General features: G+C 37.8%; 1 protein-coding gene across 1 annotated transcript in view; it reads left to right on the top strand.

Annotated features, from left to right (window-relative positions):
* Positions 1-1,236: 1,236 nt before the first annotated feature.
* tmtc2a (transmembrane O-mannosyltransferase targeting cadherins 2a) overlaps positions 1,237-15,041 on the top strand; it is a 31,367-nt gene continuing 17,562 nt past the window's right edge. Inside the window, exon 1 of the mRNA XM_084406387.1 lies at positions 1,237-1,656. Within this exon, the coding sequence (XP_084262513.1) occupies positions 1,574-1,656 (83 nt within the window). The 5' untranslated portion in view covers positions 1,237-1,573. The remainder of the gene's footprint in view (positions 1,657-15,041) is intronic.

Raw genomic sequence — 15,041 nt, 5'->3', positions numbered from 1 at the left:
TTCAAAAACATATCTTATTTCTTGGCCTTTGGCCTTGTTATGAACATCTTTGCGTGCCAGCTGTTTCCTGCATTTTAATTGTATGCTTTATTCTTTATTTAATTGTATTATTTGCATTTAAACACACCTGCAACCGAGTTTTGGGTTATAAGAGTTATATATTGCTTTTTTAATCGTGCACTTTTGAGTTTAACATCTATTCCATCTGACGGTTTGTATCCGCAGCAGAATGCAGAACTGAGGTCAGTTGATCCCTGAAAGGAGCAGTTGTCCTCCCAGTGGGGTTGATGGTCAAGGGTCAACAGCTTGGGGTCAGCGGGGTGGATAAGGAGTGGAGTGACTACACTGGGGTACAAATGCTCTCCTCTCGCTCTTGTTCCTGTGTTTGACTCCTGCAGATTCACACATGCTCTGAGCAGCTTTTGACCCAGCTGCTCCTCAGTGGGGATTTCAGAAAGATTCACATGCTAAAAGCTCAACTCACCACAGGGCGCCTGCAATTCCTGCAAAGAAGATTATTATTAGATATTATATATTAATATTTTTATGGTTTATTACAGGGGTTTTCAAACTGTTTTCAAAACCAGGGGACAGCAAGAGAGCGACATTGGGATCCGTGTAAATGTCTAGATTAAAAAAAACAAGTTATTAATCGATAAGAAATTAATTAATATTAAAATATATTTTAAATTAAATAAATAAAGGCCTATGTTACATGAGTAGGAAAATATATAATGATGTAACAGTAACTTAATAGAAACTAATTTCAGATTTTAAGGCTAACATTAAAAATGTTAGTGTATAATTTTGGTGTTTATAAAAGATATCACACGAGTATGATAATATTTAGGGGTCCATGGCATCTAAAAGATTGGAAACTTACAGTTTATTAACATTTCTGGCTCTAAAGTGTGATTGACAGAACGGCGCTCAAAATGTGATATGAATTTGGTGTAATATATATATATACATTTTTTATACATTGACATTTTTGTTATGAACAACTTAAAAAAATATATATATATATATATATATTTTTTTTTATATATATATATATATATATATATATATACATTGACATTTTTGTTATGAACAACTTTAAAAAAATTATATATATATATATATTTTAAGTTGTTCATAACAAAAAATGTCAATGCTGCAAACCAAAGGCAGTTGCAGTTTATTATGTTCAGGGTCTAAATCAGTTTAATAGGACAAGGCTCTCAGTGCACTGATGCTGATGCTTGATTTCTGCGCATGCGCGGCGTTTCCAAATATCACACGCGTGCTGTGTTTGATAGGAGGGTGTAACTGCAACGGGATGTTTCACTACGGCTTGGATGAAGAGCAACCGATTCCTCTCCGTTTATTAGCGAAATCACACAGCACGAACACAATTTGAGGGCTGAATCCAAAGCCTTGATCTGAAAATGGGTTAGACGAGCGATGGTTGTTTTTGAAACTCTTCCCATCTCGCAGCAGGAGCAAAACAATGAGGACAACAGCAAACAGAGACAGGGACTGATCAGTGTCATTCATTCCTGGACTTTCTTTTCTCCTGTGTGTCGTTGAGATGATAGTGGAGCTGGTGTGCAGTGCTGTGGCTCTGCTCCTTTATATGAACACACTGAGCGCTGATTTCTGCTATGATGACAGGTACAGTCCTTCTCCATCACTTCATCCTAACAGTAACAGTTAGTCACTCACAGTAATGACAACAATGAGACATGTGTGGTTAGTTAAACGTGCTTTTACTCATACGTTTCACCGCACAGATAAAGTCACCTAAGTTATGTTTAGGTTGCGCTGTTTGGATTGTGTAGCTTGTCAAAACAGCACATTAACTTCTACTAAATGTATCTCTTACTAAATTTATTTACAAAATAGTTCCACTCAAACTAGATGTAGGCTACTTAACATATATTTAGGAAATATTTCATATTGTGAAATATCAGCTATTATTGTTTGTCGTTTGAAATGTGCTTATTGTTTATCGTTAGAAGTATAGCCTACTTGGCGCGCGCCTCTGTAATAGTGGAAACCGGGGCTAGTTGTCACTTTTTACGCCAGTAAATATTTTTCAGGTTTCAGGTTTGTTTATTAATTTTAATCAACATGAAACAAAAATGTTAAAGGTAGCCTGCTGTACAAACATGTAGGTACAGTTAAAATGTGACAACTTGCCCCAGAGTGCTGCAAACACTGCAGATGTTGTGTCTTAATCAAACAGACCTATCAGTTCGTTTAGTTGAAGACCTGAAACAGATGTGGAGACATCCCAAATGTGTACTGTTAGGACTGTGTAGTGATCTAAAACCTTGAGATATAGCTCTTTTGACAACTAGTCAGTCTCTTCTATATTTGACTGTGTGGGCTTGCTGTCATTGTCTTTTTTCACCAATACATTTATGCTTATATTTGGGAAATGCTTTGCCAATATGTTTTGCCAGAATATGCTTTGCCAGACAAAACCCTGAGCGTCTTTCTGTGGGTTTACTGTAGTGAAATGACCCATTTAGTATGCTAGCCAAAGCAGGGATACTATCACAGGGAAGTGATAATTTGTGTAAACATGTCCAGCTGTTTCTGATTCCGTTAAGATTAATTGATAAACTCCCAGGTGGAACTTAATTTGGCTTACAGATCATTTCAAGAACCTACATGGGGACTACATCAATGTTCATGCTATACTTTCTTTTGTTTGTTTCAATATCTCATTAGCTGTTTCCATCCACCTATTTTTATGTGAATCTTAGCACAGAAAAAAGCTGGATGAAAACGCATAAATTCTAAAAATGTGCACAAAAACATATGCGCTCATTTGAGGCCATATACTGTTTTTATCTGATAAGAAGACATGCGCATGAACTACAATGGAAACACATTTACGTAAATAGTGAATGAATCCCTCAATACGCAAGAAGAAACTCTGACTTTGCCTCATCAGAGGATGTGATTGGATAACTGGACTAATCAGCAGACCAATTTCATTTCACAGCATCTCAAATGTTCATCTGGTCATTCTGAAATGCCTGAGCCAAAGTCCTCATCAAAATGAAAGATAACAAGATAACATGACGGCTTTTATTGCGTTTCATCTGCGCACTCTGGGGCGCAAGTGATTTATGCTTCCCCAATTGCAGCAACTGACCACACGGGATGGGAATGATGCTGCATTCGCAAATGTTTTATGCGACATTTCAATTTTGTGCATAAATAAATTCCCAAATATGGCTATTGTCAACATATTGACCTCCAAATCCCAAAACCCCAAATTGATGCATTGATTCTCAACTGGGCAGATATTCATCTACATATTCAGCACGTGCTGATCTGCTCAGTGACTTAAGCTCGAATGCAAGTAGTGTGTTTGTAAATGTTAAATCCTGGCCTGTGACCTTTAATTTTCAGATGAGACCCAGTGTTAATTTAAACCCAAGAGAGGCACACTTGCCTGCATCCTTCTCTGTCCCTCTTGAGAGACCACAGATACCCAATCAGTACTCTGACCCTGCGGAGTCATTCATCAAATCGACCTTCTCGCATAAAGGTCAACAGTCCTGCGTCCTTCACCCGGTCCCCGGGGTTTAAGTTGCTTTGATTTATGTGTTTGTGTGCTCAAGGCATAATCAAAGAATCTGGTGATTGGTTTTCTGTGATTCCAGACTCGACTCCTGGGACTGTTTTCTGTCTCTGACTGTGGTCATACACCAGCTGTTGAAGTGCGGTTGAAGTCTTGGGCTTCCAGAGCTCTTGGGTACCGCGCTCCGTCTCTGTTTTCTTAATCACGTCAAGTGTTTTTCCTTGGAATGGTACGGAGGCTTGTCCGCACTCCGTGCGCCAACGGTAATAGCAATAAAAAAAACCGAGTCAAGCATTCTTGGTATGAAATGTGCAACTTGACTGAAGGCAGAGGACGTCAGCCAGTGTTATCCTACTGGGGGAAATTTATTTTTACATGTCTTGAGAGCGATGTTTGAGAGTCGCTATGTGATCTTGTGCCAACTGTTCTTTTCTAAAGCATTTTCCATGACTCTGACTGTGAGTAATAAGACCTCGCTTACATGGTTTTTGCCCTCTGGATGAGTTTCACGTGGCTTGCCTTGCAGAGATAACATCTTGCTGTTTGTTTTGAATGCTAGTTATATCACTGAAGAGATTTCCAGAGGATGTCGTTCACTGATTAGCTCAGGTTCAGCCGTGTCCATATCCATGGCTGACGACATGCTTCCCTCAATATTTAAGTTATAGTTTTTGATCAGTATGGGATTTTAGAGGCATATTCCACTTGTAGGGCAGCTGCTGCTTTGATTAATACAGTAACTGTGGTTGTAATTGACTCTTTGTATTGCATGACACCAGCAGTTTAGCATTGTAAAAATTTAAACGGACATTTAGTCGAGCGACAGACGTGCATTAGAAATAAGGTTTTTAATTCAACCCAGTCACATAGTGCTGGCCACTTCATTCTTCATTGTTTGGGCATATGTAACAGTCCTTAAATATGTGACCCTAGAAATGCATAATAGGCCTCAAGGGGAATTTAAAAAGAAAACATCCCTCTCTCTTCCAGCTGTGTGACGAACGCATGCTTAACCAGTTCAATGTTGTGTATTTCTGAGAAACTGAGAAGGAGATCAGTGTGCAAGTATTGTGATTGATAGATAGTGTCAAGAGAGCTCACACTCTCTCTGAGTTTTGACACATGGCCGTCTGTGTGGTCTTGACAGATGTACAGATTATTAATTATTAAATAACCATTAATTTATGGCTGCATTTTGATCGCGTGAATGAGGTTTTTGTGCACGTTCGCATGTCTCGCGATGATTGATAGCTGTTTTTTTTACCCGTATAGATTTGACATAAATCATGAAGTAAAAATCACACAATTGCCATCCACAAAAATATAACAAAATATGTAAGTGATCTAGCTACTCTAGTCTTTATTTAAGATGTCAGTCCTTGCTATTACAGGCCTTGATATTAGTTGGCAACAGACCATTTATTTTATCAAATCATCTGTTCTAGACATGCTCTCATGCCTTTTGAAATGTCAGACTGTTATTTTTATTAAAGCTCTTGGGGTTTCAGGACAAAGTGTTTCCTGAAATTGTCTTTTTTTTTTTTTTTTTTTTTTTTTAAGTAGGTATGTGCCCATTGGTGGCCTGGGAAAGAATTCAAGACAAAATAATGAATTTACAGCATGTATTTCTCCAATCCATGTCTCAGTCATCAAAAAACATGCTCATGGAATTATTATAATCTTGTGCTATGCACTTTTGAAGTTTGCACTACTACAAACTAGTAATTTTACTAATTAGAACATTGAAGAAATTATAGTTTTTATATTTTATAAATATATAATAGACTGCTTCTGGACTTGATAACAGATCAATGCTTTAAATTTGCTTTGTGACTTTTGTCACAGACTGTTAGTGTCTTCATTCTTTTTCTTTTCTTTTTTTGGTCCATTACAATCCTAAATACCCACATTGCCACCTGAACAATTAGCACTTTTTTGACTCGTTTTAACCGAACTGCTGCCATTCAGCTCTGTCTGCAGTGGGACACAACATAAGAGAGGAAGTGAAGAGTGGCTGATTTAAAGAGGGTAATTTGAGATGTTTGGAGGCTGAAGAGAGCGGTTTAACCGCACAACCCAGACAAGTACATCACAGAGATGATATATTTTATGAAGGAGAGGCAGATGCATGGGCTTCATCAAAAGTACCAAAATCAATTGTAAAATAATTTTGAGTAGTTATAGAGCCAGAGGCAGAGTGAATGAGATTCAGAGCGAGTGACTGAAAGATTTGATTTGTTGCCAGTGGAGATGGTTGCATTGTAAAGCACTCCACATTCTCCCCTCAAGCCCTAATATGCCACATTATTTCCACCAGTGTTGAACACATGTAAGTTTTACGTTCAGATCCACAATATTGATTTATGCAAACTCTAAGGGAGTTTGTGTAATGTTATGCTGTGTGTTGGGGGTTGGTGCTTTGATTACTTGCAGATTTGCACTGGTTATCCTTCTGTGGCCAACTCTGAGGAGCTGTCAGCAAACTCGGCTCATTTGAACACTGTCTGAATCGACAATCAGGGTGAAACTCCTCATGTACCGGCCATGACACCGGCCTCCCTGAGGGGAATCATACAGGCAGAGTTAAGGGTCGAGTTTCTTGAATGAAGGTAGCCAGTGTAACGAAGAGGATGTCGCCTTTATTGAGCATGAGCGTCGGTGTCGATATACTGCCATGGGATGTGGCCTTTTGTACCCAGAAACATCAAAGAAATGAGTCTTTTAGCGGAAAAGGACATTTGTTTTGTTTAGACATGAACAAACATTTTGCTTCTTTAGATTCTCTCTTAGTTTGCTACTGTGAGTCATTTAGCAGAATGGACTACAGACTCTGACAGCTCCCATCACTGCCACTATGAGGTAACTTTTGGAAAGGAGAACCCCCTTACGTTCCCTCATAGAAGTCGTACCAGCATAAGTGTGGATCAAAGGATTCTGCAGAGCGGTTGTTGAGTTATGGAGTGTTCACACATGATGAAAACCTCAATCCTGAGGTCTTCTAGAGTTGAGGCATAACTTCCCACCCAGGTTAATGTTCAACAGACATCAGAATATGGTTGCTGATGGTTAAAATCCAGAAAATGTTTTGAATGTGTAATCAGTCTTCCTATAAGTTCCCACAATTCACAGCCTTTATATGTGGGTCTTAGAAAGTCTATCGGCTCTGGTCCCCAAATCAGACTGATATACTCACTCACTCACTCACTCACTCACTCATTTTTTTTAATTTAGTTTCAGGCTATTGGTTTTATTCTTCATCCCTTACATTACTAATATAGCATAATTTATTTACTTGCTTTATTTGCTTTAGTTATTTATTTATTTGCATACTTTTTACCTATTTATTGACTAATTTATTTATATATTTGAAAATTACTTGCATTTTAGTAAGCTATTGGTCTTAGTTTCATTTTTTCATTATAATATAGCATCACATTGCATAGTTTTTTTTTTTTTATCTTATGTACTTTGTTTGAAAATGACTTATTTTCAGTAGGCTACTTATTTAGTTTTCAATCCTTATGTTTGTAATTGCGTCACATTGCACCATTTGCCTAATTTAAACACTCCACAGTTTATCAGAAACGGCATTGTTCTTAAAATAATGCCAAATCAGCTTTTGGTTTAAAGTTTTATTCATTAAATTCACAACAACAATAAAGTCACCTTATCTGTAAAGTTTAACTATACCATCACTATAGTTCAGTAACTTTCACTGGATCAGAGTCAGACAATCCCTTCCTGGGTGGTTCATTGGTCAGGCTCGAGTGATTGTTTAAATCAGATCGTCCAGCACTGATTAAAAAGTTGTATTCTGTTCAATTTATTTATATTGTAGTGCATATTTATAGGTTTTTTTTTTTTTGCAAACTCCCATTTCTGCATGTTTTTGTCTTCATAATAGTTTTTAATAAACCCCGGACTGAGCGACCACACACATTTTAGCTCAGTGATTATGAGCTGTCTGTACTGGTGTCACATTGCACTGGCATCTGCCTTCTCCCACAAACACATAGGTGGGCATAAAAACTCACCACAGTAGGGGGAAATTCAAACCCTCCCAGTTCCCCACAGATTACACACATTCGTAGCTGTTTGCTGTCTGTGTGATCGATGACGATTGTGTATCATCTTTCGGCAGCTCCCGCTCTCAGCACTCTCTGCCTCCTGTCTTTGTCTTCCTCTTTCTTTTGTTCTCTCTTTCGAACACTTCCTCACTAGCCTTGTGCCAATTTGGAATCAGGGGAGCACACAAAAATAAATCCTCCATTCTCAATGTCAGTGCATCTGACTGACAAATCCTCTAATAAATTGATGCCTTCTGCTCAAGGCAGAGATTAATGGCAGTCATAATCGGTTAAGCTCTCTTTCTGTGTGTGTGTGGATATAAAGGGGATCCATCAACACAGTGTCCTGCAGTGATAATTGGGCAGCCTGGTTGACAGGTTAATCATGGGGTTATCATGGTTCCTGTGGATTGTGTGCTACCTGTCATCTGTTGGGAGGGAGAAAGCCGACTGAATCAAATCCCAAGCCCTGTTAAACAGCGCTGATTGTTTCTCGTATTGATCCTCCTTAATCTTTGTGCTGTTTTACTGGCAGGACCAAAGATAAACAGTCCAAGACCACCAAGGAAAATGCTTCATTTGTTTAGTACATTTTATTCATTATGAATTAGGGTCAGTGTCACGGTCCATGTGACAAATGTGATTAGTTGCCTACAAATAATGTAGAATCTTATGTATTTCTCATTAAATTTACGCCACAATGTTTGACATTCATCAAAATCCTAAAATTGTATTATATGATTCCCAGATTTTCAAAGAGGTCCCAGACTTTTGGATCCCGCTGTAAATAATGGCTTGCATTTTAAAGATGCAAATAGTAAACAATGTTTTTTAATGGTTATTTTTAATAGTTTGAAATTGTTTTGAATTTGCTCAGTAAAGTACTTCTAATTATCATGTGCAAAAAAAAAAAAAAGAGCATAATCTGCATGTATGCTATTCAAAAATAGTTCTTGTCAATATTCCAGCAACATATGATTTTTCATAAAGAGGTCTGTGCAACAGTTTTTAGCTTTTGTCAGCTTCTATAATATATAGAATCAAAAATGGTTCAGATTGTTCTTTATTTCTTCAGTAAAGTAGTTTTGGTTTTTATGTGCAAGAAAATCATGCACAATCTGCATGTATTACCATTTATTAATATTTTAGAGATTTTCTTTCTGTTTTTCATGAAGTCTGTGCTAGAGTTTTTCTTTTTTATGTCAGCTTTACGTGTGCTAATACTTCACTGTGCTTGATATTATTCATGCATATAATGTCAGTGCTACCTGCGTCGTATTGAAAGCCCCTAATTTTGCCTTCCTGGATGGATTTTTTAAATGACTTAAAATGTCACATCTACAGGCCCAGCTGCTTTATGAGTGCAATAGAGATTCATTAGGACGTGTCACAGAGCGTGGCGGCTAAGTCCTTCATCGCCTTTGGTCTATTCAGCCAAATATTCCACGCTCTTAAGCTCAATTGTATTTCTAGGTAATTACCGCTGCTTCAAAAGTCACGTCATTTTTAAGTCCCTAATTCGAGGAGATGTTTTTATATCCTCTCACATCGTGAAAAGAAAAGCAAATGAGTCGGGACGGAAATGTTATGGTTTTAAAGGGGCCTCTGCTGTATTTCTCACACCTGCACCCCTCCAGCGCTGAGCTACATTAATGCGTTTCCCATTAGAGACCCTCAGTATTTTCTTTAGGACGTAACTGTGGAGAGAATGTTGCATGCATTCAGAGAGATATTGATTTTGTTGCTGATATGGATGTCTTTGTTGTGTAAAAAGACACCGAGTGTTTAAATTCAAAAGAACAAAGAAAGCATCTAAATTCTCATATACAAGTAACGTCCTGAGGGAGAGCTGACACTTTATCATTTTATACAAATCACTTGTAGTACATCACTCAACCTACATTATCTTAATGATACGCTGCGTATGTAGGGAGGGGGTGATGTCGTTTGCTTTGTGTTTCAGTTTTTTTTCTGCTCAGAGCAATTGGGCAACATTAGTAACCACATTCGGGTCATATTTCATTCCTATTCAAATCTTTTTGGGGGTCTGTAATTCATCACCAGTCCGGAAGCAATCTGTTTGCTTTTCCTGTGTTTCCCCTAGATAAGAGGCGCATAGAGCGTTTCGCCTGCCGTGTAAAGAAAGATCGCAGTGATACGAGGACTTGTTTAGGTTCACTGTCTGCAGTGCTCTCATTGCTATGCAATGCCATTACCGGTCAGATGATACAGTTAATTTATTGTACAGGGATGGAGGGTTTGCATGCATAATTTTGAGAAGGAGAAATGTCAGGCCGTGAGGAGCTTTTGTCCGCATATAATTGTTTTGGTGTTTTCTACCTTCTCATATAATGTTTTTTAGGATTAAGACCATTTTCTACCTTCCCCTCCCTATTGCAGCGACATCTCTTCTCTAAAGACTTTTTTTTTGCCGCGAGGACGACCTGTCACTCACGTGAGAATCACAGCAATTGCAAACCACAGCGATTTAATCAATTCCTGATGGACAAAATCAAATCTCACCCTACATTTCTTCTTGTTTAAGAAGCCGTTTCCTTTGGCTATACAGTACATGACAATAGGGAAGAAAACACAACTTCCTTAAGACTTGTTATGACCACCCAGTCGATCAAAACAGAGGTCATTTGCATATGTTAATGTGCTCAGGGTTGTGATGTCATAATCAGAGATTTATTTTGATTGACTTAGTTTGAAATGTAGTTTTTATAAATAATGAGGCAAGGGAAAAGGTTTCTATGATCTGTCCCTTCAATGTTTACATTCCATCTGATTTTAATAGGATTTGAGACATATTTTTCAAATCATAGGCTGAAAAAGGAGCCCCTGCTCATTTCTCAGTGCTGTTTTTCTCTTATCTGGCTCACAGATAGTATTATTACTCATGCGGTGTCTGGCTCTAGTAACATCACACCATCAGGTCCTGGAGTTTGTGTTTTATCTGGCCTCGCTTGATTTCAATAAACGGAAAGAAACCATATTTCAGAGTGGGATTTAGATAAACTGCTGCCTGCTGTGTTTATCTGTTTTGGAGTGTGTGAATATCTCTCCGGTATGACTTTCGTGGAAGTTCTTCATCTGTCAGTATTTGATGAAATGGACATTTCTGCCACTCAATATGTAGCAAAGATTCCCCATGCACGAGTTAATAGATTACTGTGATCCAGCAGTACGTCTCGCCAGCAGGTAATATCTCTCTTTCTCCATCTTTCTCTGCTCTGTCTGTCTCGTTTCCTCCCCATTTTAGTCATTATCTTCAATCACTCTCTTGTCAACTCTAAGTGAATGTCGGTTGCAGTTTTCAACCCATTTTACATCCATAATGTCACACATTTCCAAGTAAAACCAGGTGTTTAATGTGATGATAAATGTAGAGCAGGTTTTATCCATCAGGCATTGATTGGATCATGAAAAGTGGGGATCTCTAAAGCTGAAAAGTAAATAATTTCTAAATTTGAAAAATCATTTTAAGTGATAATTAAAAACTTGCAGTTTCAAACTACCATTGGTCAAATGCAAGGAATTATGGGAAGTCAACAATGACACATACTGTACACATACAATGGCTGCCTTTCATTCTCCTTACATAATAAAGTGATTAAGTCCAAGTGTTTATCTGTTCTTAAAGGGATAGTTCACCCAAAAATGAAACTTCTATCATTATTTGCTCACCCACAAGTTGAACACAAAAGAAGCTATTTTGAAGAATGTTGGTAATCAAAGAGAGGCTGGTCCCCATTGTAAAAAAATACTATGGAAGTCAGTGGAGACCAGAAACTATTTGGTTACCGACATTCTTCGAAATATCTTCTTTTGTGTCCAGTAGAAGAAAGAAATTCAGAAAAGGTTTTGAACAACTTCAAGATGAGTAAATGATGACAGAATTTAGATTTTTGGGTGAACCATCCCTTTAATACTCAGAACCTAAACATATTGGCTGATAAACTGCATTAAATGCTCTGAATTAACACAAACGTAATGACAACGGACATAATGTTTGTACTGGACTTTAAAAAAAAAGTTATATTCACCTGTCTGAAAACAAAACCGTGTTCACTACTTGTCTAAATATGTTCACCTTGGTCCATAAATGTACATAATCAAGAGTATGAAGTATATAAAATTGCATTTAGATATGTCAACATTTGAACCTTTAATTTAAAGCTTTAAAGGTGTTTTATTTATTTTATTTGTAGCGTTAGATATTTGAGTAAGTTGAATTCCAACACTTGCATCTAAAAGTGGAATTTGTTATTTTCTCTTTAAAAAATCCTGTCTTCACCGACGTGCAATGAATTTTGGGATAGCCTAGGCTGCGAAGCATCCACTCATTCTATCCTTTCGAAGACTGGGAAAATTGAATTTGCATTTGCCGTTCAACCGCAGCCTCTGAATTGGGAGTTTGGGACGCAGCTAATGTCCATTCTTTCTTGCCTTGCTCCTGAATATTTTATAGTGGAACAAATAGATTACAAAACAGATTACATGAACTAATTCAAACCATGGCAGATTTGGAATATGTACATGCCTTGTGAGCTTTCGCTGTTCAGTTAGCTTATGTGGCGTTGTATAGGAAGAGGTAGTTGTGGGACACAGCTGGTCGATTTGCCAATTAGTGAACATCCTGAAAACTGTTACAAAGAGAGGCCAGGGAGGAATGGATGAAGAACACAGATGAAGAATAGAATGTGATCAATAGGTCTAGGCTTTTCTCTTTTTGCCTTCATTGTCTGTTTTGTTCTGTTTCTTCTGAGTTTTGTGTCTTTTAATGGCTAGTCTGGGTCGGTCAAACAGTGAAAGAGCACCAAAAGATCCTGCTGTTCTTCATTTGTGGAATTGTACATTTCACTTTCACTCTCGTCCCCCACTGTAGTCTGAATACGTTCAGCTTTCTTCTCCTCTAGCAGATGGGAGCTTTTTAGGTCACTGTGACATCCAGCTTACCAGCTTACCTTACTCGTGCTGATAACACAAGACATGTATCATACAGATGCAAAACCAGAGCAAGATTGGGAAAGACAGAGTGAGAATTTGTTTACTAGAGTAAAAATGACTATAGCATGGATACTTTTTGTATGAATGGCATTGCATTAGATTTAAACATAAAACCAAATGGCATTTATTTTAAGGTACTTTTTAAAATGTGTGTTAGGTTAGGCCTACATCTGTATTTAATCTTGATGGAACTGAAAACTTGGGACAAGTTAGTTAAAGTAATGGTAAAAAAAAGCTAGTTTATTTACCTACAGAATGCATTAAATGTTTAATTCCTTAATATAATATTATATTATATATGGGGAATGGAGTCGTATCATCTATGATCATTAGAGGCACCAGACCGCAAAAGTACCATCAAATTAGCATCAGTCCCTGGGGTGGTTCTTCTGCCTACATTTTGATTTGTGCGATAAGGGAATGAGTAGACAGACATGGTTTGTTGCTGGGAGAAACGGGCACTGTCAGGATTTAATCAAGGCCAACATTTATCACCGCTGAGCAGACACTGTAGACATTAGCTTTTAATTAACTCCTCATACTCAATTATTGTCTATTCAGACAACAGAAGATGTGGATCAGGATATGCAGCTGATAATATGTCACTAGTTATGTTTCTGTAATGTAGGTTTTGAACATGCATTTGTGTTGAAATGCAATGCAGTCCGGATCAAGGCACTGGTGCCCTGTTGGGTGGCCCTATAAATCTAGTTTTAACTGGATTTTATGGCAGCCATTTATGTTATGAAAACTATCACTGTTAAAGGCTCCAGTCATTGCCTGGTAAGAGCATTTGCGCTCCATTCACATTTTATATGTAGAGAAGGCTTGCATATATATTTTCATTAAAAGGATCTCAATGGAGGGCCAAGAAACACTTCAAGCTCACACTTTTCCAGATGTGCAGCTCCACATCCATCACAGCATTCAGACGGTGAGACTCTACAGGGTCTGGACTATGAGAAGTGAGGAAATCAGGGCTTTCTCAGGCTTTTACAGTAGCAGGTTTGCAGACGCTGGAAAGTATTTTTGTTGTCCTTCAATTTATTAAAATTCAGATATTAAAAAGATAATATAATATACAGTAAAATAACATAATATAATGCAATTCATGTTTATGGTAGTGGTTTCTAGAAGAGCATAAAATACCTGCTCACAGCTACTTTAATTACTTGATTAGGCTTGATTATTTAAAACTTTAAAGTTGTGAAATACTCCAGTTTAAATCCTCAGTAGAGCCAGGCGATGTGCTTGATTGACTGGACTGCAGTGTTTTTATAAGACATTGATTTCCTTTAACTGTAGTTTTCTCTGTGGCTTCCTCTACCACTGGAGCTCTTATGGACTTCATCCATCATTTAGCTAACAAGGCTTCTTTGTGCTGAGTGAAATGGCTATTCCATTAGCATGACATCGCTCTGGGATTAGCCCAGATGGCTCCTACTGGAGATCAATGTCAGTTCTGGTGTAGTGAGGAAGCTCTCAGATCAATTGTCAAAGTGAGAAGTATCACAGATACTCATTGGATCTGCTCAGATCATTAAAATGGTTTTAAATCAGTGCCGTTTGTGTGAGGGCCGTCAGTGCACGACAGGTTTTTGAGGTGGGGTCTGTTTGAAAGCAGTCAAAAGCAGAATGCAGTATATGTCTATATTTATTTGTTGTTATAAAAATACTATTTTGGGTTCTAAATCTGGGAAATTCTACTTTGCACTTTTTTTTTTTAAAGAAAACAAATCATATGTCCGATTAGTTTGGTTAATTTTTTTTAACTTTTAGGCGCGTGTGTGTGTGTGTGTTCTGCAATGTGTTGTGTAGAACTTCTTTTATTGCTGTAGCTGTTGTTGAGCTAATCAGGAAGTATTCTCTGAGCAGATGAAAGTGTCTAGCACTGAAGGACACTGCTGTTTCCCTGCTCCACCCCACTCGGCCAGCGTCTTTGATGGGTGGAAAAAAAGTATGTGTTCTCTGATTGGCTGTTATACGTTTTTGCGCTCATGAATGGGTTCCAGTAGACAAGAGGGAAAAATCTTAATCAAGATCTTGTTAAAAGCTCATGCCAGAGTTGGCTTTAACATCTGGCCGGCTGTGGAGTGCCTGGTGGCTTTGATCACTGCCTCTTTACTTCAGTTTGGCATTTGTTAACTGCTTGACCCTATAGTAGATGCCTTTAACATGAATGTATATGATGGATGGTGGTATTGAATTTATTATTGCTGGATAAAAGATTCCCTTTAACTGTGTAGTGCTGCACTGTCTGTCAAAACAATGCAGTTATTAATTTTGAAATAATTCTGTTGTGACCAGTCAGAAGCTTTATTCTTCTTGTAATTAAATTCTTACAAAGACATATATTGCTTGCAAATCTAATTTCAAGC

This window comes from Rutilus rutilus, assembly GCF_951802725.1.
Source record: "Rutilus rutilus genome assembly, chromosome: 4".
Classification (NCBI taxonomy): domain Eukaryota; kingdom Metazoa; phylum Chordata; class Actinopteri; order Cypriniformes; family Leuciscidae; genus Rutilus; species Rutilus rutilus.
This window is presented reverse-complemented; position numbering and strand designations above follow the sequence as displayed.